The sequence below is a fragment of the Theropithecus gelada genome, chromosome 5 (genome assembly GCF_003255815.1).
Source record: "Theropithecus gelada isolate Dixy chromosome 5, Tgel_1.0, whole genome shotgun sequence".
In the NCBI taxonomy this organism is placed as follows: domain Eukaryota; kingdom Metazoa; phylum Chordata; class Mammalia; order Primates; family Cercopithecidae; genus Theropithecus; species Theropithecus gelada.
Window position 1 is genome coordinate 61,608,409 of NC_037672.1, and position 26,006 is coordinate 61,634,414.

The window sequence follows — 26,006 nt, forward strand, 5'->3', positions numbered from 1 at the left end:
CAAGCAATGGCCTACACTGAGTGCAGTTCAAAGGCCTAAATTTCAGAGAGAGACTTTTGAGGAAGAGATTAAAAGGCTCAGGAAAATGGCAATCCTAGAAGAAACATATTGTGTGAGATCAGAAAACCCACCAGAAGATCATGGTCTATAGAGGAACCCAGAAGATAGCCAGTCATTAACAGCATAAAAAATGTGCTGGTTACTGAAGCATCAGAATCATTAAGAAGTTCAGTGGTGGCTCTCCAATGCATTCCAGGGCTGAATGCAGAAAAGCCCTGTTGCATACCTAGGCTACCTAAGCACAATGGGTATAATAGTACCTTGATGCAAGAGAAGCTTCAGTGTGGTGTTAGGACTGCAAGTGCACAGAATGCAAACATTGAGGCTTGGGAACCTCTACTCAGATTTCAGAGCATATATGAAAAAACCTGGATGTCCAGGCAAAAGCCTGCTGCAGGGGCGGAACCCTCACAGAGAACCTCTTCTAGGGCAGTAAGGAAGGGAAATGTGGAGTTAGAGCTCTCACACAGAGGCCCCACCGGGGTGCTGCCTAGTGGAGCTGTATGAAGAGGGCTACCATCCTCCAGACCTCAGAATGGTAGAGCCACCCAAAGTTGCACCTTGCGCCTGGAAAAGCCACAGGCACTCAACGCCAGCATGTGAGAGCAGCTGCCGGAGTGAATCTGCAAAGCCACAGGGGTGGAGTTGCTCAAGGCCTTGGGAGCCCCCCTTGCATCACCATGCCCTGGATATAAACTTAGAGTCAGGGGAGATTATTTTGGAGCTTTAGGGTTTAATGACTGCCCTGCTGGGTTTCAGACTTGCATGGGGCCTGTAGCCCCTTTCTTTTGGCCAATTTCTCCCTTTTGGAACAAGAGTATTTACCTAATGCCTATCCCCCATTGTATCCTGGAAGTGACTAACTTGTTTTTGATTTTGCAGGCTCATAGGCAGAAGGGACTAGCCTTGTTTCAGATGAAACTTTGGACTGTGGACTTTTGGGTTAATGGTGGAATGAGTTAAGACTTTGGGGGACTATTGGGAAGGCATGATTGTATTTTGCAATGTAAGAGGGACATGAGATTTGGGGAGCCCAGGGACAGAATAATATGGTTTGAATCTGTGTTCCCACCAAATCTCATGTCAAATTGTAATCCCCAGTGCTGAAAGTGGGGCCTGATGGGATGTGATTGGATCATGGGGTCAGATTTCCCCCTTGGTACTCTCCTTGCAATACTGAATTCTCACGAGATCTGACTGTTTAAAAGTGTGTGCCACCTCCCCACCTTTCTATTCCTCCTGTTCTGACCATGTGAACTGCCAGCTTCCCCTTCACCTTCTGCCATGATTGTAAGTTTCCTGAGGTGTCCCTAGAAACTGAGCAGATGCCGCCACGCTTCCTGTACAGCCTGCAGAATCATGAATTAATTAAACCTCTTTTCTTTATAAACTACCCAGTCTCAGATATTTCTTTATAGCAGTGTAAGAATGAACTGATACACCCATTGTATAGCAAAAAGGTACAGGAGAGTGTTCATGAACATGGGATCCTCTGGTCATATTATGCATGCACTATCCAGAAGCTGTCAGCTAAAAGTGCTGGAATGTTCACTGAAGGCACCACTGAATCTCCAGCTCAGCAGCAATACTACTCAAATCTGACGTGCATGCACTAGGGTACTAAGGAAAACAGCAGGTGTCTCACTGAACTACAAGCTATGGCTGCCACTTAGGCACCTTGGGCATCTTGTGCCCAGGAAGCAGCAGGCAAGAAGAGGAGACATGATCTTGTAAAGAGTAACTGATGCTGATCAGCAAAAAGAAGGACTGCAGTTACAGAATAGGGATAGGGAAGAATACATGGCAAACTCACATGAACCACCTAGGCATCTGTTCATACACTCTTCCTAAATTTTAAATGAGAATGACAAATGTATCAACATGGGCCAGAGTAGCGTAGGATGATAAGGGCCTCAGACCAATTATGAATAAGGATTTTGGGTCACATCACAAAATCCTGGAAAGATGATAGCCAAAGGCAGGAGATTTAGAATGGATAGTGGAAGAGGGAGATTACGAAATGATAGCTCACCTCATTGACTTTATTGTGAGTTTCCTCTCATGAAGAGAGGCCTCTGTGCTCTGGAGGAGCTGCTCCATGTGCACATGAAGTGGATCTGTAGATTACAATATGCAGCACTCAGATATACTTTGTATAAAGGAATTTCTGCCAGCTGTGAGGAGCTTGGTGAGCGGACAGCCTCCAGCTTTTAACCCTTTCAAGATCAGCCTCAACTTTTCTTAGTGTTCCCCAGCCAATGAGTACAGTGGAGGTACTAAGGCCTGGCTATTTCATCCCATGTGGGATAACTTGTACTGTGCAGCTCTCTACTGCGCTGAAAGAGTCTCTGAAAGTTTGAGGTTAGGGCTCTGATCCTGCTCATTCCTGCTTCCTCACTTTTCCTTTCACAGGTGTTGCTTTCTCAACAAACCTTGTGCACTCCTAATTCTCATTGTCTACTTCCTGGAGATGCTAATCTGCAACAAATCACAATTGTATTGTTTTGGTTGGAAAGCAACAAACCATGAGAATAGCTATTTAAAAATATGATACTTGAAAGTAAGCAAAAAGTTAAAATTATTTCACCAAACACTTAAAATATATAAATTTTCTAATTTAATTCTCAAGTATATGATATTCAGTTTTTATCATAAAATGATATACAAAAATAAAACAAGGTTGACAGGATAAAGCCATTCTTATATAAAACAAACTGGAATTTTATCCGACTTCATCGCCATAATTATTTTTTAAGATTTGGGGTCTCACTATGTTGCCCAGGCTGGTCTTGAACTCTTGGGCTCAAGCAATTCTCCCATCTCAGCCTCCCAAAGTGCTCATCTCCATAAAATTAAAAGTATTTTATAAGTTAACAGACATTTCCAGATAACTATAAATTACACCAGAAAGTAGAATTTAACAGATGCTAAAGTAACTAGATTGAATAGCATAAGAAAGGCTGGAGATGTTTTCAGCTTTTACATTTTATTCCAGATATACTTGAGAATAAAGGGCACAAGAACCTTACTCTAAATCACCATAGAAATCCTCTTCATCAAGTACAAAAAGATCATAGGGATCCATGTATGTACAGCATCTGAGACTCCTATCAAGTGAATCCTTACAGTAATTCCCAAACACTCATCTCATAGTCTTCCAAGAAGATGGCAATAGCTAACCAGTAAAATTGTACAATCCATCAGGGCTACCACTTACTCTGATCATCTACATTTCAGGTACTGTGCTCTAGCAAAATAAGGTCATTATCTCAGAATCAGTTTTAAGAGGGGTGAATTCATTTCCCAACAAGATAAGGTGACCCAAAGTGAAGAGACTGATGATCTTACAAGCTCATCCAGCAAAGTATCCAGCCTGAGGAATGACTCAGTTATAACTACTTACTAACTAGGCTCCAGGAACACAATAGTCAATATGTGTCACAAACATTGAAGTTCCATCTCTCCACCACATGGCAATCAGCTGAACTTCTCACTATAAATAGAAATTATCTGGCACTTATGAAAGAAAACCATGGCCAGTCCCTGGGGGAGAGAATTCCCTGTCCTGACAAATGGGTATCAGCTAAATTACTCCCATCCTTTCTTCCAGCCTCTATAGCTTCTGTCTTATGGCCACTATAACCAGTGGCATGAATCTCAGTGGAGAATAAATCAGAAATGTTTATATAATAGTGGAGCAGAGATGATTTTGAAGCAAAGGATGAGAAGGCTAGGAGAATGAAGAATCTACTCTATCCCCCAACCCTGCCCTACATCATCACCTTGGAGACCAACCCAATAAAAGTTGAAATGGGTGCCTCTAGTTGATACAGTTTTTGCAGGAAAAAAGGGCTTAGTGAAGGAACAGGTACAAATTAAGACAAAAAAGTAAAGAAAATAATTTGTGAATAAGGGGAGTTTATCGTAGGATTGAGGCAAAATGGATGTATTCACTCACACCCATCTTTGCCCAATTAACTCTAATTGAGCCATTAAGAATCAATTTAGTGGTCAAACATCAAGAAGAACTTTTCTTATTCTTCACAAATCTTAACTTTGTATTACTTCAAAATGTTGCCACAGTACTTACGATTGCATTTACCATCTTCCATTGCAATTGTCTTTTTGAACTGAAATTTAAATCACATACTATAAATTCACCCTTTTAAGGTGCACAATTCAATAGATTTTAGTATATTTACAAAGTTATGCAATTATCACCAATATCTAATTACACATTTTATCACACCAAGAAGAAACCTCATATTCATTAGTAGTCATCATCCAATCTCCCTTCCATCCCACCCTTGGAAACCATGAATCTACTTGTCTCCACAGATTTACTGATTCTGGACATTTTATATAAATGGTGTCATGCAATAAGTAGTCTTCTTTTTTCTAGCATCTTTTGCTTAGCCTAATGTGTTCAAGGTTTTTCATGTTGTTGCATGTAACACTACTTTACACCTTTTGATGACTGAATAATATTTTATTATACTTAGGTACGAAACTTTTAATCCACTATCCAGTTGATGGGTTGGACAATTTCTACCTTTTAACTACTATGAATAATACCGCTATTGAAAATTGTATATGAATTTTTAAGTGGACTTAGGTTTTCAATTCCCTTGAATATGTGTTTGGTAGAATTGCTGGGTCATATGGTAACTCTACGTTGAATTTTTTGAAGACCTGCCAAACTGTTTTCCATTTTCCATTCCCACCAACAATGTAATGCCTTTCATTTCTCTAGTCTTCAAGCTTCTTGAGGGTGAGAACTAAGTCTGTGTTCTATTGTATTCCCAGACCCTACAGGACAGCGCCTAATACACTATGGTTGTCTATATTTGTGAAAGACTAAACAGAAGCCCAAAATAATTTTTAACATTTTTGCCTTCTTCTAGAACATCCCTAATCAAAATAAACCTTCCTGATATCTTTAACTTTCATCTCTCCAGACTTTTTCCCCTATGAAGCTATTGTGAGTAACTAACATACTCCTAGATACCAGCACTTCTCAAAATAGGTGCTCTATGATTGCTAGACCAAACAATTGTGATCTACTTGGAGTTGCTCACCTGCATATTAAAGAAGTTAATGTAAGATGATCTGATAGTGGAACCAAGTGTTTCCAAGTTGCCAGCTGGCAGGCAGTCAGATGTTCATGCATATTTTCAAAGTGATCCTCCAACAAATACAGGCACAGGACATATTTGGCTCTAGGACACCATCTGCTGGCCCTGCTGTCAACGACACTAAATTAACCCGGAAGGGAATGGACTACCACATGGGGCAAAGGACAGCATATGGTACCCATCCTATTACAAAGGCGACCAGAGAAGATCTGCAGATGAAAGGGCCTTCAAATTCTAGCAGCTCTGAATGGGGATTAGTCTCCCAAAACTGGCTCATAAGTAACCTGATGACTTCCAGCTCTGACCAGTTAAAGAGACTATTGCATAGAGGAAATACCTACTTTGATGCTTAAACACAAAATGGACATGTGATGTGGATAGAACTTAGACTTCAAACATGAATAACTCTTGATATGAAATAGTTTGTATCACTCATAAAATCGCATGTGAATTTACATGAATTCCTTGTAAAATCTCACAAAAATATTTCCACTTCTGCTCCTGACTGATAGACATTTATTGATTCTCACAAAAAGAAAAGACTCTCCCTGATGTTTTACATAAGACACATTACAAACATTACATTGTACACAGAATACTAGCCTCGTTTCAATTTTCCAAGAATAGAAGTTGATAGTGAATAACTATGTTCAGTAAATTCCTGAGATTTTATATAAATTACCTGTGATAAACAGAATGCCCCTTTCTCACATCAATGGGATTAAGGATATCCATTCTCTAATCCGAAGAACTGTGAATATGTTGCATTACATACCAAAAGGTCCTTTGCTACATGAACAGACACTTTTCAAAAGAAGACATACACGTGGGGGCGGAGCAAGATGGCCGAATAGGAACAGCTCCAGTCTCCAACTCCCAGCGCGAGCGACACAGAAGACCGGTGATTTCTGCATTTTCAACTGAGGTACTGGGTTCATCTCACTGGGGAGTGCCGGAGGATCGGTGCTGGTCAGCTGCTGCAGCCCGACCAGCGAGAGCTGAAGCAGGGCGAGGCATCGCCTCACCTGGGAAGCGCAAGGGGGAAGGGAATCCCTTTTCCTAGCCAGGGGAACTGAGACACACAACACCTGGAAAATCGGGTAACTCCCACCCCAATATTGCGCTTTAAGCAAACAGGCACACCAGGAGATCATATCCCACACCTGGCCGGGAGGGTCCCACGCCCACGGAGCCTCCCTCATTGCTAGCACAGCAGTCTGTGATCTACCTGCAAGGCAGCAGCGAGGCTGGGGGAGGGGCGCCCGCCATTGCAGAGGCTTAAGTAGGTAAACAAAGCTGCTGGGAAGCTCCAACTGGGTGGAGCTCACAGCAGCTCAAGGAAACCTGCCTGTCTCTGTAGACTGCACCTCTGGGGACAGGGCACAGCTACACAACAACAACAACAAAAAAAAAGCAGCAGAAAGCTCTGCAGACGCAAACGACTCTGTCTGACAGCTTTGAAGAGAGCAGTGGATCTCCCAACACGGAGGTTGAGATCTGAGAAGGGACAGACTGCCTGCTCAAGTGGGTCCCTGACCCCTGAGTAGCCTAACTGGGAGACATCCCCCATTAGGGGCAGTCTGACACCCCACACCTCACAGGGTGGAGTACACCCCTGAGAGGAAGCTTCCAAAGCAAGAATCAGACAGGTACACTCGCTGTTCAGAAATATTCTATCTTCTGCAGCCTCTGCTGCTGATACCCAGGCAAACAGGGTCTGGAGTAGACCTCAAGCAATCTCCAACAGACCTACAGCTGAGGGTCCTGACTGTTAGAAGGAAAACTATCAAACAGGAAGGACACCTACACCAAAACCCCATCAGTACATCACCATCATCAAAGACCAGAGGCAGATAAAACCACAAAGATGGGGAAAAAGCAGGGCAGAAAAGCTGGAAATTCAAAAAATAAGAGCACATCTCCCCCGGCAAAGGAGCGCAGCTCATCGCCAGCAACGGATCAAAGCTGGACGGAGAATGACTTTGAAGAGATGAGAGAAGAAGGCTTCAGTCCATCAAATTTCTCAGAGCTAAAGAAGGAATTACGTACCCAGTGCAAAGAAACTAAAAATCTTGAAAAAAAAGTGGAAGAATTGACGGCTAGAGTAATTAATGCAGAGAAGGTCATAAACGAAATGAAAGAGATGAAAACCATGACACGAGAAATACGTGACAAATGCACAAGCTTCAGTAACCGACTCGATCAACTGGAAGAAAGAGTATCAGCGATTGAGGATCAAATGAATGAAATGAAGCGAGAAGAGAAACCAAAAGAAAAAAGAAGAAAAAGAAATGAACAAAGCCTGCAAGAAGTATGGGATTATGTAAAAAGACCAAATCTACGTCTGATTGGGGTGCCTGAAAGTGAGGGGGAAAATGGAACCAAGTTGGAAAACACTCTTCAGGATATCATCCAGGAGAACTTCCCCAACCTAGTAGGGCAGGCCAACATTCAAATCCAGGAAATACAGAGAACGCCACAAAGATACTCCTCGAGAAGAGCAACTCCAAGACACATAATTGCCAGATTCACCAAAGTTGAAATGAAGGAAAAAATCCTAAGGACAGCCAGAGAGAAAGGTCGGGTTACCCACAAAGGGAAGCCCATCAGACTCACAGCAGATCTCTCGGCAGAAACTCTACAAGCCAGAAGAGAGTGGGGGCCAATATTCAACATTCTTAAAGAAAAGAATTTTAAACCCAGAATTTCATATCCAGCCAAACTAAGTTTCATAAGTGAAGGAGAAATAAAATCCTTTACAGATAAGCAAATGCTTAGAGATTTTGTCACCACTAGGCCTGCCTTACAAGAGACCCTGAAGGAAGCACTCAACATGGAAAGGAACAACCGGTACCAGCCATTGCAAAATCATGCCAAAATGTAAAGACCATCGAGGCTAGGAAGAAACTGCATCAACTAACGAGCAAAATAACCAGTTAATATCATAATGGCAGGATCAAGTTCACACATAACAATCTTAACCTTAAATGTAAATGGACTAAATGCTCCAATGAAAAGACACAGACTGGCAAACTGGATAAAGAGTCAAGACCCATCAGTCTGCTGTATTCAGGAGACCCATCTCACATGCAGAGACATACATAGGCTCAAAATAAAGGGATGGAGGAAGATTTACCAAGCAAATGGAGAACAAAAAAAAGCGGGGGTTGCAATCCTAGTCTCTGATAAAACAGAGTTTAAACCATCAAAGATCAAAAGAGACAAAGAAGGCCATTACATAATGGTAAAGGGATCAATTCAACAGGAAGAGCTAACTATCCTAAATATATATGCACCCAATACAGGAGCACCCAGATTCATAAAGCAAGTCCTTAGAGACTTACAAAGAGACTTAGACTCCCATACAATAATAATGGGAGACTTCAACACTCCACTATCAACATTAGACAGATCAACGAGACAGAAAGTTAACAAGGATATCCAGGAATTGAACTCATCTCTGCAGCAAGCAGACCTAATAGACATCTATAGAACTCTCCACCCCAAATCAACAGAATATACATTCTTCTCAGCACCACATCGTACTTACTCCAAAATTGACCATGTAATTGGAAGTAAAGCACTCCTCAGCAAATGTACAAGAACAGAAATTATAACAAACTGTCTCTCAGACCACAGTGCAATCAAACTAGAACTCAGGACTAAGAAACTCAATCAAAACCGCTCAACTACATGGAAACTGAACAATCTGCTCCTGAATGACTACTGGGTACATAATGAAATGAAGGCAGAAATAAAGATGTTCTTTGAAACCAATGAGAAAAAAGATACAACATACCAGAATCTCTGGGACACATTTAAAGCAGTGTGTAGAGGGAAATTTATAGCACTAAATGCCCACAAGAGAAAGCAGGAAAGATCAAAAATTGACACTCTAACATCGCAATTAAAAGAACTAGAGAAGCAAGAGCAAACACATTCGAAAGCTAGCAGAAGGCAAGAAATAACTAAGATCAGAGCAGAACTGAAGGAGATAGAGACACAAAAAACCCTCCAAAAAATCAATGAATCCAGGAGTTGGTTTTTTGAAAAGATCAACAAAATTGACAGACCACTAGCAAGACTAATAAAGAAGAAAAGAGAGAAGAATCAAATCGACGCAATTAAAAATGAAAAAGGGGATATCACCACCGACCCCACAGAAATACAAACTACCATCAGAGAATACTATAAACGCCTCTACGCAAATAAACTGGAAAACCTAGAAGAAATGGATAATTTCCTGGACACTTACACTCTTCCAAGACTAAACCAGGAAGAAGTTGAATCCCTGAATAGACCAATAGTAGGCTCTGAAATTGAGGCAATAATTAATAGCCTACCAACCAAAAAAAGTCCAGGACCAGATGGATTCACAGCTGAATTCTACCAGAGGTATAAGGAGGAGTTGGTACCATTCCTTCTGAAACTATTCCAATCAATAGAAAAAGAGGGAATCCTCCCTAACTCATTTTATGAGGCCAACATCATCCTGATACCAAAGCCTGGCAGAGACACAACCAAAAAAGAGAATTTTAGACCAATATCCCTGATGAACATCGATGCAAAAATCCTCAATAAAATACTGGCAAACTGGATTCAACAACACATCAAAAAGCTTATCCACCATGATCAAGTGGGCTTCATCCCTGGGATGCAAGGCTGGTTCAACATTCGCAAATCAATAAACATAATCCAGCATATAAACGGAACCAAAGACAAGAACCACATGATTATCTCAATAGATGCAGAAAAGGCTTTTGACAAAATTCAACAGCCCTTCATGCTAAAAACGCTCAATAAATTCGGTATTGATGGAACGTACCTCAAAATAATAAGAGCTATTTATGACAAACCCACAGCCAATATCATACTGAATGGGCAAAAACTGGAAAAATTCCCTTTGAAAACTGGCACAAGACAGGGATGCCCTCTCTCACCACTCCTATTCAACATAGTGTTGGAAGTTCTGGCTAGGGCAATTAGGCAAGAGAAAGAAATCAGGGGTATTCAGTTAGGAAAAGAAGAAGTCAAATTGTCCCTGTTTGCAGATGACATGATTGTATATTTAGAAAACCCCATTGTCTCAGGCCAAAATCTCCTTAAGCTGATAAGCAACTTCAGCAAAGTCTCAGGATACAAAATTAATGTGCAAAAATCACAAGCATTCTTATACACCAATAACAGACAAACAGAGAGCCAAATCATGAATGAACTTCCATTCACAATTGCTTCAAAGAGAATCAAATACCTAGGAATCCAACTTACAAGGGATGTAAAGGACCTCTTCAAGGAGAACTACAAACCACTGCTCAGTGAAATAAAAGAGGACACAAACAAATGGAAGAACATACCATGCTCATGGATAGGAAGAATCAATATCGTGAAAATGGCCATACTGCCCAAGGTAATTTATAGATTCAATGCCATCCCCATCAAGCTACCAATGAGTTTCTTCACAGAATTGGAAAAAACTGCTTTAAAGTTCATATGGAACCAAAAAAGAGCCCGCATCTCCAAGACAATCCTAAGTCAAAAGAACAAAGCTGGAGGCATCACGCTACCTGACTTCAAACTATACTACAAGGCTACAGTAACCAAAACAGCATGGTACTGGTACCAAAACAGAGATATAGACCAATGGAACAGAATAGAGTCCTCAGAAATAATACCACACATCTACAGCCATCTGATCTTTGACAAACCTGAGAAAAACAAGAAATGGGGAAAGGATTCCCTATTTAATAAATGGTGCTGGGAAAATTGGCTAGCCATCAGCAGAAAGCTGAAACTGGATCCTTTCCTTACTCCTTATACGAAAATTAATTCAAGATGGATTAGAGACTTAAATGTTCGACCTAATACCATAAAAATCCTAGAGGAAAACCTAGGTAGTACCATTCAGGACATAGGCATGGGCAAAGACTTCATGTCTAAAACACCAAAAGCAACGGCAGCAAAAGCTAAAATTGACAAATGGGATCTAATTAAACTAAAGAGCTTCTGCACAGCAAAAGAAACTACCATCAGAGTGAACAGGCAACCTACAGAATGGGAGAACATTTTTGCAATCTACTCATCTGACAAAGGGCTAATATCCAGAACCTACAAAGAACTCCAACAAATTTACAAGAAAAAAACAAACAACCCCATCAAAAAGTGGGCAAAGGATATGAACAGACATTTCTCAAAAGAAGACATTCATACAGCCAACAGACATATGAAAAAATGCTCATCATCACTGGCCATCAGAGAAATGCAAATCAAAACCACAATGAGATACCATCTCACACCAGTTAGAATGGCGATCATTAAAAAGTCAGGAAACAACAGGTGCTGGAGAGGATGTGGAGAAATAGGAACACTTTTACACTGTTGGTGGGATTGTAAACTAGTTCAACCATTATGGAAAACAGTATGGCGATTCCTCAAGGATCTGGAACTAGATGTACCATATGACCCAGCCATCCCATTACTGGGGATATACCCAAAGGATTATAAATTATGCTGCTATAAAGACACATGCACACGTATGTTTATTGCAGCACTATTCACAATAGCAAAGACTTGGAATCAACCCAAATGTCCATCAGTGACAGACTGGATTAAGAAAATGTGGCACATATACACCATGGAATACTATGCAGCCATAAAAAAGGATGAGTTTGCGTCCTTTGTAGGGACATGGATGCAGCTGGAAACCATCATTCTTAGCAAACTATCACAAGAACAGAAAACCAAACACCGCATGTTCTCACTCATAGGTGGGAACTGAACAATGAGATCACTTGGACTCAGGAAGGGGAACATCACACACCGGGGCCTATCATGGGGAGGGGGGAGGGGGGAGGGATTGCATTGGGAGTTATACCTGATGTAAATGACGAGTTGATGGGTGCAGTAGACCAACATGGCACAAGTATACATATGTAACAAACCTGCACGTTATGCACATGTACCCTACAACTTAAAGTATAATAATAATAAATAAATTAAAAAAAAAAAAGAAGACATACACGTGGCCAGCAAACATACAAGAAAAAGCTCATCATCACTGATCATTAGAGAAATGCAAATCAAAACCACAATGAGATAACATCTCATGCCAGTCAGAATGGTGATTATTAAAAAGTCAAAAAAAAAAACAAACAGACATTGGCAAGGCTGTGGAGAAAAAGGAACACTTTTACACTGTTGGTGGGAGTGTAAATTATTCAATTATTGTTTGCCAATTCTTCAAAGACCTAGAGACAGAAATAGCATTTGACCCACTAATTCCAATACTGAGTATATACCCAAAGGAATATAAATCATTCTATTATAAAGATACATGCATGTATATGTTATTGCAGCACTGTTCACAATAACAAAGACATAATCAACCCAAATGCTCATCAGTGATAGACTGAATAAACAAAATGTGGTACATATACACCATGGAATACTATGCAGCCATCAAAAGAATTAGATGATGTCCTTTGCAGGGACATAGATGGAGCTGGAAGTCGTTTTCCTCAGCAAACTAACACAGGAACAGAAAACCAAACACTGCATGTTCTCACCTCTAAGTGGGAGCTGAATGATGAGAACACATGGACAGGACACATGGAGGGGAATGATACACACTGGGCCTGTCAGAGTGGGGCTGGGTTGAAGTGAAAGCATCAGGAAGAATAGCTAATAGATGCTGGGCTTAATACCTAGGTGATGAGATGACCTGTGCAACAAACCACCATGGCACATATTTACCTATAACAAACCTGCACATCCTGCACATGTACCCCTGAACTTAAAAACTGAAGAAATAACAAACGAACGGCCTTTGCCGATGATATAAATATTATTGACTTTAAAACAGAGAGATTATCCTGGATCGTTAGATGGACCCAGTGTAATCACACAAGTCCTTAAAAGGAGAGATATTTCTTGGACCAGAGTCAGGAAAGAAGCTTCTGAAGAGGAAGTTGGAGAAATCTTAAGGGTAAAAGGGTCTTGACCCACTGTTGCTGGAGGGAGTGGGAAAGCTTAAACGGAAACATGAGCAGCCTCTAGGAGCAAAGATCAGCCCCCAAATGACAACCAAGGAAGTGGGGAACTCAGCCCTATAATCATAAGGAATTGAATTTGGCCAACAACCTAACTGAACGTGGAGGCAGTTTCATCCTCAGAACCTCCAGACAAGAATGTCATCCAGCCAACACCAGGATTTTAACCTTGTGATATACTATGCAGAGGGCCCGGCCGAGCCACACTGTATGGACAGAACAATGAATAAAGAAATGTGTGTGTTTCCGCACGTTCTCACTCATAGGTGGGAACTGAACAATGAGATCACTTGGACTCGGGAAGGGGAACATCACACACCGGGGCCTATCATGGGGAGGGGGGAGGAGGGAGGGGGGAGGAATTGCATTGGGAGTTATACCTGATGTAAATGACGAGTTGATGGGTGCAGCACACCAACAAGGCACAAGTATACATATGTAACAAACCTGCACGTTATGCACATGTACCCTACAACTTACAGTATAATAATAATAAATAAATTTAAAAAAAAAAAAAGAAATGTGTGTGGTTTTTTTTGTTGTTTTTTGTTTTTTGTTTTGAGATGGAGTCTCGCTCTGTTGCCCAGGCTGGAGTGAAGAGGCGCGATCTCGGCTCACTGCAAGCTCCGCCTCCTGGGCTCACGCCATTCTCCTGCCTCAGCCTCCCGAGCAGCTGGGACTACAGGTGCCCGCCACCACGCCCGGCTAATTTTTTGTATTTTCAGTAGAGACGGGGTTTCACCGTGTTAGCCAGGATGGTCTCGATCTCCTGACCTCGTGATCCGCCTGCCTCGGCCTCCCAAAGTGCTGGGATTACAGGCGTGAGCCACCGCACCTGGCCATAAATGTGTTATTTTAAGTCATCAAATTTGTAATAATGTGTTATGGCAGCAATAGAAAACTAATATATTCCCAAATATCAGTATGTTAAACTTCAGTATACTATGGTTCTGAAACACAATTACCATTAAAATGGTCACTTCTAATTGAATAGTCCCAGGACCAAAGCACATTCCACTATCAAATATTATGTTTATAATGCATACATGGAAATTTATGCTCACAATTACTGGGTAATTTTAAAGATGTTATCCCATAATAGTATACTGATTTCTAAGTAATTATTCTCCCCAGCATTTATACTTTAATGATCCACTTTTAAAAATGAAATAGATTATTACTTTGTCAACTACTTATGTCTTTATAAAATTGCCTTACAAGTTTGATGCAGTTCACTTTAGGAATATATCTCTTTCATAATATGTTTTAACGTATATCATTAGATTTATGTTTAATATAACCACATATTATATACTAACATATAAATTAGGCATATAAACAAAAGTTAGTGATTATTAATAAAGTTTAATGAATTAATGCTTAGAAAAATATGAGAACACAAATGATACTACAGATTTACAGACCTCAAAACACAAAGAATTCTAAGGCAAAAGTCACTCATATTTTTAGTATATAAATGCATAAAACCAATAACATCAAGTTACTTTTTAACAAGACTTTATTGGTATGATGACCATATTTTGGTATTTATATTTCTTAAATTAGTAGCTTGAAGTTGCATGTGGCTTTATTGCAAGCATATAACAGTTGCTTCAGTTCCTCATCTGCGGAACACATGCTTAGGATATTCCAAGTTTTACCTGCTCCAGCCAGTGCTTCTAAATTAAACAATGCAAACGAAATTGAATTACTCCAGAGGTCTAGAATATAACATAAAATCTGGATTTGGAACATAGACACTTACTTTTGCTGAGCTCTTTCAGCCAACCTTGAAATCTCTATAGCTGCTTTCCTTGCTTCAAAATCTTCCCTTTTCACTCTCTCTCCAGTCCCTCGGTAGCCTAGCTCCACCAACTGGCGGGCCAGGGTTTCATCCTAGAGAGAAAATCAGTTGTTAGACGAGTGGGCAAATGAGAAATATTACTTTTACTTACTTACTTACATCTTACACCTGCAATGTATACCAAGCAATTGCTTTAAATGAAAAATTAAATTTATTCAAAAACTAGACATGATCTATTAGATACTAAAAACCAGAATTTTTCTAATACATTTCTACACATCTGATTTGGTCTTCCCTTTCCCATATCTTTAAGATGAAAAAAAAGAAAACGTCAATTGCTAACTTTTCTCTAAGGAATTAGAGGACAAAAGTCTGTTGTGTTTTTAATCAATTTATGAGAACAGCTGTAGGTAATTAATAGAGTATCTTTAAAACAACAAAACTAGAGACAATGGTGCTCATACACAAAAGACGTTTTGAAAACCAACGGCAAAAAAAAAGAACCAGGCTGCTTTGAGAGAGTTCAATGTTTCAGAGCCTTATTTCCTTGAAGTCAATTAACTGATGGCACAGAATATTATAACTTCAAATACAAAATAAAGAGGAGCAGATGAATTTCTTACTTAACTATGAAGATTGTTTCCATATTATGTTGGTACCAATAAAAAACAGAAAAGTAGAAACCCAAGATCACCACAGAAAAACTTCAAATTGAACAAACAACTTCCTAGTATTTTAGGCCTTACACTTTTCTTAATTTAAGAATTATCACATACATCTTTGTTATACTTAAAAAAATTGCTTCCCTATGACTTGACAAGGTACCATTTTTCATAAAGTTATTAGTATAAAGATTAAAGTATCAAACAACAGTATTTATATATTAATAAGGGCCATTATTGTTTTAATTAAATATATCTAAAACATGGTGAAAATAGAACCTATTTTATTGTTATGAACACTTAATTACTATATCACTGTTAATGCAAGAACTGTCTAACAGTTAAAGGAGAAAACTTAAGCTGTCTAGTTAACAGTCTATTCAAACCATAGTGGTTAAAAGTTATAAGTATTCAAACAAAATAAAAAATTGTATACTGTAAGCCTAGAAACCTGCCACTTTTCTTTTATAATCATTAAAAGCAAACACTAAACTCCACGTAGCAAAGTGTATACATTTTGCCAAATGATTACAAGGCAAAGCAACAGGTCTTGGAAGGCCCCAGGCTATTATTCTTGTTTCTGAGACATTCCTTTGCTTAATAGATTTCTCTACTCCTGTATCCGTTAGTGTGAACCACAAAATTGAGCAAATATCTCCACCTAGTGGAATTAATCTTTAATAGAAATACCAGTGCAGATTTGGGGATTAATTTACAAAAGTGAGATCATTTGAGTAAGAATTTTCTTAAATACATTACTAAAAGTGAATTTGTAGAAAGGACTTTCAGCTCAGTGAGGTTGTGGGACTCTTCTTTAGGAATATAAATTCCTTGTGGTCAAGCATAGAATTTTGTATAATAAAGATTACTTACAATTTGCTATATTTATTTTGTATACTGAGTGAATTTTGTATCCCTATGTGCTTTACCTGGGTTACACAAAATCATTTGAATAACACAAAATCGTTTGAATAATTCTGGACTCACCAATGCTAAACTATATTGCAAGGATATTGCAAGAAATGGCATGATCTATTGAGAAAATAAGCTGAAAGTCGATACTGATTGCCTCACTTACCATTATCATACCCTAAACTGGTGGAATCATGAGTCATCTGTCCATTATGACAATGTATTTCTTGCATGTCTCAAAATATCCTAGTTAAGAGCAAAGCTACTAGCCCAAAGGAAGTACAATGCCCAAGGTTATCCGAGGAATCTGAGCATTGCTTGGGGGATTTGGCTTAGAATGGAATCTTGACTTGCATATTCGAACACAACTTCTTCCCAACCCCCAAAATAATGTCTTTAAGGGACACAAAGAAGACAAAGTCTCAGTGACAAACTCTAAGGCTCAGCAGGTCTCAGATTGCCAGAATCCAGAAGAATTTTCCACCAAATACGAGGTAGATAGACTTGAATTGGAAAATAAAATCTATAGGTCCACTGGACAGTTTGTTTTTTAAAAATTGCATATCCTTTTTACATTATCTGCCCTAGGATTCAGAAATGTGAAATCTATAACAATCAGAAGGCTAGTGGCTGGCCACTTACCTATCAACTAAATGAGTGCTACTAAATTCATTTTATCTATTTATATTTACAATAGTAATACATTATTGTTGTGGAAAACCTAGAGATATAGGACAAACATATCATCCACATCATATATCACTATGAGCTTATCACTCAGAGATAATCACTGACATCTTGGGGTATAGCCTGTCAATCCTTGCTCCTGACACGTGTGTGGGTGTGTTGGATTTCTTTAAACAAAAATAGTATCATGACTCCTGCTTGCAGGGCAGAGAGAAGGTACCTAGACCTGTACCCACCAGCACACCTTCCTCAAACCAGCACCACGTCCAGCACTGTCTCCAGTAGGGGCTCACTCCCCCTCCAGCTGCATTGCCTCTGTCACTGTGGTGAGTGCCTGCAGGGAGGCAGGCACCTCAGCACCTGCTACCACTCTGCTGTGGTTGCCACACCTCGTCCTCCTCCCCCAGTTCAGTGGATTCCAAACCTCAAAGAGCAAGAGAATAAAGTCAGGGCCCAATACAAGTCCCCCAGACTTAGAACACACAGTCCAGGAGTTGGCAGTTAAGCACTGGCCCCCTAAAATCTCCCAGAAATAAAGCCAGTCAGCTGAATCCATTTTAAACCACAATCAAACTCTCAAAGTCATCAAATAGGATAAAAGAAAAAAAAAAAAAACTCATCCCAAGGTCAGAAACCTCAAAAATTGAAAGTACATAAGCCCACAAGGGTGAGAAAGAATCAGCACAAGAATGATGAAAACTCAAAAAGCCAGGGTGCCTTCTTTCCTCTAAATGACCACATCACTTCTCCAGCAAGGGTTCTGAACAGGACTGAGATGGCTGAAACGACAGATACAGAATTCAGAACATGCATAGGAACAAAGATCATAGGGTTACAGGAGTACATTGAAACCCAATGCACAGAAGCTAAAAATCATGATAAAACAATGCAAGTGCTGACAGACAAAGTAGACAGTAGAGAAAAGAATGTAACTAACCTGATAGAGCTGACAAACACAATATGAGAATTTCATTATGTAATCACAAGTATTAGTAGCAGAATAGACCAAGTGGAGGGAAGAATCTCGGAGCTTGAAGACTGGCTTTCTGAAATAAGACAGTCAGAAAAGAATACAGAAAAAAGAATGAGAAGAAATTAACAAAACCTCTGAGAAATATGGGATTAGGTAAAGAGATAGAATCTATGACTCACTGGTGTCCCTGAAAGAGATGGGGAGAATGGAAGTAACTTGGAAAATGTATTTCAGGATATCATCAAAAGAACTTCTCCAATCTAGCTAGAGGTGGCAATTTTCAATTTCAGAAAATGCAGAGAACCCCAGAAAGTTACTTCACAAGAAGGTCATCTCCAAGATACATAATCATCAGATTCTCCAAGATTAAAATGAAAGAAAAACTGTTAAGGGCAGCTAGAGAGAAGCGTCAGATCACCTATAAAGGTAAATCTATCAGACTAACAGCAGACCTTTCAGCAGAAACTCTACAAGCCAGAAAAGATTGGGGGTCAATACTCAACATTCTTAAAGGAAAGAAAATCCAAACCAGAATTTCATACTTGGCCAAACCAAGCTTCACAAACAAAGGAGAAATAAGATCCTTTTCAGACAAGCAGATGCTGAAGGAATTTGTTACAACCAGACCCGACTTACAAGAGCTCCTAAAGGAAGCCCTAAATATGGAAAGACCATTACCAGCCACTACAAAAAACACACTGAAGTACATAGACTAATGACACTAAGAAGCAACCACATAAACAAGTCTGCAAAATAACTAGCTAAAACTATGGTGACAGGATCAAATCCACACATATCAATACTAACTTTGAATGTAAATGGGCTAAAAGCCCCAATTAAAAGACACAGAGTAGCAAGCAGGATAAAGAACCAAAACCCATTGCTGTCTTCAAAAGACCAGTCTCACAAGCAATTACACACATAGGCTCAAAATAAAGGAATGGAGATGAATCTACCAAGAAATGGAAAATAGAAAAAAGCAGGGGTTGCAATCCTAGTTTCTGACAAAACAGACTTTAAACCAACAAAGATTTAAAAAAGACAAAGAAGGGCATTACATAATGGGAAAGGGTTCAATTCAACAAGACTTAACTATCCAAAATATATGTGCACCCAAGACAGGCACGCCCAGATTCACAAAGCAAGTTCTCAGAGACCTTAGAAGAGACTTAGACTCCCACACAATAATAGTGGGAGACTTTAACACCCCACTGACAATATTAGACAGATCATCGAGACAGAAAATTATCAAAGATACTCAGGATCTAAAATAAGCATTGAATCAAATGAAACGGATAAATATCTACTCTCTACTCCAAAATAACAGAATGTATGTTCTCCTCATTGCCGCCTGTCACATATTCTGAAATCGACCACATAATCAGAAGTAAAACACTCCTCAGCAAATGCAAAATAATTGAAATCATAATAAACAATATCTTGTACCAAAGCATAATCAAATTAAGAAATTTAAGAAATCAAAACTTAAAAATTCAATCAAAACCATAAATTATGGGAAAACTGAATAACTGGCTCCTGAATGACTTTTCAGTAAATAATGAAATTAAGGCAGACATCAAGAAGCTCTTTAAAACTAAAGAGAACAAAGGTACAATATGCTAGAATATCTGGGACACAACTAAGGCAGTGTCAAGAGGGAAATTTATAGCACTAAATGCCCACATCAAAAAGTTGGAAAAATCTAAAGTTAACAATCTAACATTACAATTAAAAGAACAAGAGGATCAAGAGAAAACAAATCCCAAAGCAAGCTAGCAGAAGACGAGAAATAACCAAAATTAGAGCTGAACTGAAGGAGACTGAGACACACACAAAAATATTGAAAAGATCAACGAATACAGAAGCTGGGTTTCTTAAAAAAAAATAATAAAATAAGCCACTAGCTAGACTAATGAAGAAGAAAAGAGAGAAGGTTCAAATAAACACAATCAGAAACAACAGGGGGATATAACCACTAACCCCAGAGAAATATAAACAACCATCAGAGAATACTATGAACACCTCTATGCACATAAACTAGAAAATCTAGACAAAATGGATAAATTATTGGACAAATAAACCCTCCCCAGACTGAACCAGAAAGAACTTGAATCCTTGAATAGACCAATAATGAATTTTGAAATTGAGTCAGTAATAGCCTACCAACTAAAAAAGCCCAGGATCAGATTAATTCACAACTGAATTCTGCCAGATGTACAAAGAAGAGCTCGTATCATTCATGCTGAAACTATTCCAAAAAATTGAAGAGGGGGAGTTCTCCCTAACTACTCATCCTACAAGGCCAGCATCATCCTGATACCAAAACCAGGCAGAGATACCACAATAAAAGAAAACTTCAGGCAAATATCCCTGATGCATATTGATGCAAAAATCCTCAATAAAATACTGACAAACCGAATCCAGCAGCACATCAAAAGTTTATCCACCACAACCAAGTTGGCTTCATCCTTGGGATACAAGGTTTGTTCAACATACGTAAATCAACAAACATAATTCATCGCATAAACAGAACTAAAGACAAAAACTACACGATTATTTCAATAGATGCAGAAAAGACCTTTGATAAAATTCAACATCCCTTCATGTTAAAAATTCTCAATAAACCAAGTATTGAAGGAACATACCTTAAAACAATAAGAGCCATTTATGACAAACCCACAGCCAATATCATACTGAATGGGCAAAAGCTGGAAGCATTCCCCTTGAAAACTGGCACAAGACAAGGATGTCCTCTCTGACCACTCCTATTTAACATAGCATTGGAAGTTATGGCCAGGGCAACCAAGCAAGAGAAAGAAATAGAGTATTGAAATCGGAAGAGAGGAAGTCAAACTGTCTTTGTCTGCAGATTATATGATCTTATATCTAGCAAATCCTATCAACTCAGCCCAAAAGCTTCTTAAGCTGATAAGCAACTCCATCAAAATCTCAGGATATGGAATCAATGTGCAGAAATCACAAGCATTCCTAAACACCAACAATAGACAAGCAGAGAGAAAAATTATGAATGTACTCCCATTTACTATTGCCACAAAAAGAATAAAACACCTAGGAATACAGCTACCAAGGGAGATGAAGGACCACTTCAAGGAGAACTACAAACCACTACTCAAGGAAATTAGAGATGCAAGCAGATGGAAAAATATTCCATGCTCATGGATAGGAAGAATCAATGTCATCAAAATGGCCATACTGTCCAAAGCAATTTATAGATTCAATGCTATTCCCATTAAATTATCACTGAAATTTTTCACCGAATTAAAGAAACTATTTTAAAATACATATGGAACAAAAAAAAAGAAAGAAAGAAAGAAAGAAGAAGAAGGGCTCATATAGTCAGGATAATCCTAAGCAAAAAGAACAAAGCTGGAGGTATAACGGTACCTGACTTCAAACTACAAGGCTACAGTAACCCAAACAGCATGGTACTGATACAAAAACAGGTACATAGACCAATGGAACAGAATAGAGAACTCAGAAACAAAGCCACATATCTACAACCATCTAATCTTTGACAGACCTGACAAAAACAAGCAATGGGGTAAAGATTCCCTATTTAACAAATGGCGCTGGGAGAACAGGCTAGCCATATGCAGAAAATTGAAACTGGATCCGTTGCTTACACCATATACAAAATTAACTCAAGATGGATTAAAGACTTAAATGTAAAACCCAAAACTATAACAACCCTAGAAGAAAATCTAGACAATACCATTCAGGACACAGGCATAAGCAAAGGTTTTATGATGAAATCACAAAAGCAATTGCAACAAAAGCAAAAATTGACAAATGGGATTTAATTAAACAAAAGAGCTTCTGCACAGCAAAAGAAACTATCATCAGAGCCAACAGACAACCTACAGAACGGGAGAAAAATCTATCGTCAGAGTGCTAACAGATAGCCTAAGCAGACTAGGAGAAAATTTTTGCAAATTACGTATCCAACAGAGGTATAATAACCAGCATCTAAAAGGAATGTAAACTTACAAGAAAAAAAAAAACAACTCTATTAAAAAGCAAAGGACATTGGGAGACTGAGGCAGACGGATCACAAGGTCAGAAGTTCGAGACCAGCCTGTCCAACATGGTGAAACCCCGTCTCTACTAAAAATACAAAACATTAGCCAGGTGTGGTGGTGTGCGCCTGTAATCTCAGCTACTCAGGAGGCTGAAGCAGGAGAATCGCTTGAACCCGGGAGGCGAAGGTTGCAGTGAGCTGAGATGGCACCACTGCACTCCAGCCTGGGTGACAGAGCAAGACTCCGTCTCAAAAAAATAAGAAAGCAAAGGACATGAACACTTTTTAAAACAAGACATACATATGGCCAACAACCACATTTTTAAAAGCTCAACATCACTGATTATTAGACAAATGCAAATCAAAATCAAAATGAGATACCATCTCATGCCAGTCAGAATGGCTATTACTAAAAAGTCAAAAAATAACAGACACCGGCAAGCTTGTGGAGAAAAAGGAACGCTTACACACTGTTGGTGGGAGTGTAAATTAGTTCAACCATTGTAGAAGATAGTGCAGCAATTCCTCAAAGACCTAAAAACAGAAATACCATTTGTCCCAGAAATATCACAGGTGGGCATATACCTGAAGGGATATAAATCATTCTATTACAAAGATACATGCACATGTATGTTCATTGCAGCACTATTCACAATAGTGAATCAATCTAAATGCCCAGCAATTACTTACTAGATAAAGAAAATGTGGTACATATACCATAGAACACTATGCAGCTATAAAATGAATAAGATCATGTCCTTTTCAGGGAAATGGATGGAGCTGGAGGCCATTATTCTTAACAAACTAACACAGGAACAGAAAATCAAATACCACATGTTATCACTTACAAGTAGGAGCTAAACAGTGAGAACACATGGACATATAGAGGGAAGCAACACACACTGGCACCTATCAGAGGGAGGAGGATGACGGAAGGAAGATCAGGAAAAATTACTATGGGTATTAGGCTTAATACCTGGGTGAAAAAATAGTCTGTACAACAAATCCCCATGACACTTTTAGCTATATAGCAAACCTGTACATGTAACGCTGAACTTGAAATAAACCTGAAAAAAAGAGAAAAGTCATATATATGCTTCAAAAATTAAAATATGTTGTAATTAATAAAGTTCAAATAAAGGTCATTGAAAAGTTTGCAGATTTAATCATTTAAACATTTACCAAAATATGTGGATCATGCTGTGTAAAATCTCTCATGATCTACTTCTCCAACAGTTAACAGTGCATCTTGAACACCTTTCCGTTAAATATATATACAATAAAACTTTAGTGATTACATATTCCATACAATTTGTAAGGACAGATATTGTACATATTAATAATTTACTATTGTGTCTTCAGTTCACTGCCTTCCTCTGACAATGAAAATGATATGAAATCCTAATTTGATTTGCATTGCTTTGATTACTAGTGAGATTCACCATCTGTTTACACATTTATCAGTCATGTGCATTTCTTCCTTTTGAATTGTTTCAAATTATTAAATGAACCCTTTGTTCATTTATTACTAACTAGTAACAACTTTGTTTGTGTAATAAATATATTAAATAAGTGTCTGCAAAATATCCACAAACAGTGTTTCCAGATCATTGTTTTCCTGAAACTCTTAATAGTTTTTACCCCAAAATGTTCAAAGCATTTAGGATATATTTTGGTGCCTGGTGTTGAAAGAGAAATACCTTTACTTTTTCAAAAAGTTTTTTTATTCCAAAAGACACAGTTGAAACATTAACTGTTAAATATTGCTTCTTTTCTCCACTGATTTCAAATTTAACATTTTTGTATACTCAATTCTTAAATATATTAGAAGTGACTTCTCTATTTCTATTCTGTACTATTAATTAGTTTTTCTGCCCTCTCAGCCATATCACAGATAGTTTGGATACTGCCCTCTCAACCTGCCCAGGGAGAAATCCCTACCACAAACTTGTTTGACCCCCACAGATTTCACGCTTCATTTGTGTCAAGCTAACTGCTTCGAGGAACAGCAACTTTACTCAAGAAAGGTCAGAGTTGGGAGTGTCAGAAAGCATGGCATGTTCGAATGCCATCTTCTACTAATTTTGGCAATCTGGATAATTTATAATACCAGATTTCTTAATGTTAAAACAATATGACTTGTTGGAATAAGCTTATTGCAGAAGGCGTCTCCCAAAAACAGACTTTGGGATGTGGATTTGTGTGCAGAAAATTTACTGGAGAGCACTCTCAGAATCTGCACTTCCAGTGGGGTAAAGAAAGCAGGACTGGGCAGTCAGCAGCTCTGGAGGTGGAATGATCTCTTAGAGTTGACCCAAATTGATTAAAGTGGCCACATCTTTACAATCTACAATAAGCAGTAATTTAAAGAGAACTACCCCAAGAAGGGAGTATGACTTTGGAAGACGTGAGTGTTTAGGGTGACTACAATCAGCATAGTAAGGGGTTTGTCAATGTTATTGATATTTTAAAAAAAGCAACTTTTGATAGCATTGATCTCTACTATTTTTCAATTTTCTACTTCACTGATTTCTGCTCTCTCTTATTCCTTCTGTCTACTTGCTTGGACTCAATTTGTATTGTTTTAAAGCTTCTGAAGTTGAAGCTACTATTATTAATTTCTAGACCTTTCTCCTTTTCCCATATAAACTTTTAAATCTGTAAAGTTCCCTCTATAGATTCCTTTATGTATATCTAACAAACATTTACATGTTTTGTTTTCTTTTTTATTCAAATCAAAAATTTTTTTCTAATTTTTCTTTTAATTTCTTTTTTGACTTTGAGTTACTTAGAACTATGTTGTTTATTATCCAAATATTTGGGAATTTGAGGAGTATATTTCTGTAGCTGATTTCTAGTTTTAATTCTGTTACGATCACAGAACATACTTTTGTATGATTTCAATATTTTAAATGTATTGAGACTTGTTTTATGACCCTGCATATGGTCCCTCTTCATAAATGTCCCACGTGCATTTGAAAAGAATAGGTATTCTACTGTCGTGTGAACTCTAAGAGACCATTCCAACTCCAGAGCTGCTGACTGCCCAGTCCTGCTTTCTTCACCCCACTGGAAGTGCAAATTCTGAGAGTGCTCTGCAGTAAATTTTCTGCACACAAATCCACATCCCAAAGTCTGTTTTTGGGAGACGGCTCCTGCACTAAGCTTATTCTATTTATTTATTTTTTTGAGACAAAGTCTCACACTGTTGCCCAACCTGGAGTGTAGGGGCACAATCTTGGTTCACTGCAACCTCTGCCTCCCAGATTCAAGTGATTCTCCTGCCTCAGCCTCCCAAGTAGCTGGGATTACAGGCGTGCACCACCATCCCCACCTAATTTCTGTATTTTTAGTAGAGACAGGGTTTCACCATGTTGGCCAGGTTGGTCTTGAACTCCTGACTTCAAATGATTCACTAGCTTCAGCCTCCCAAAGTGCTGGGATTACAGGCATGAGTCACTGCACCCGGCCTTTGACTGCTCTTTAAATCTTTTACATACTTACATTTATTCTAACTTCTGGTTCTATCAGTTACTGAAAAATGAATGTTTATGTCTCTAGTTACAATTGTGAATTTGTCCATTCTTTCAATTCTTATCAGTTTTGCATAATGCATTTTGAGGATCTGGTATGAGGCATGTAGGCTAAATGTTTATTAAAATGTATTGATTGACTCTTTTATATATATT

At 38.7% G+C, this 26,006-nt stretch overlaps 1 protein-coding gene across 1 annotated transcript in view; it reads right to left on the reverse strand.

Annotated features, from left to right (window-relative positions):
• CFAP299 (cilia and flagella associated protein 299) overlaps nt 1–26,006 on the reverse strand; it is a 637,558-nt gene that overhangs the window by 595,671 nt on the left and 15,881 nt on the right. The window contains exon 2 of the mRNA XM_025385785.1: nt 15,006–15,136. Coding sequence (XP_025241570.1) covers nt 15,006–15,136 — 131 coding nt within the window. The remainder of the gene's footprint in view (nt 1–15,005; nt 15,137–26,006) is intronic.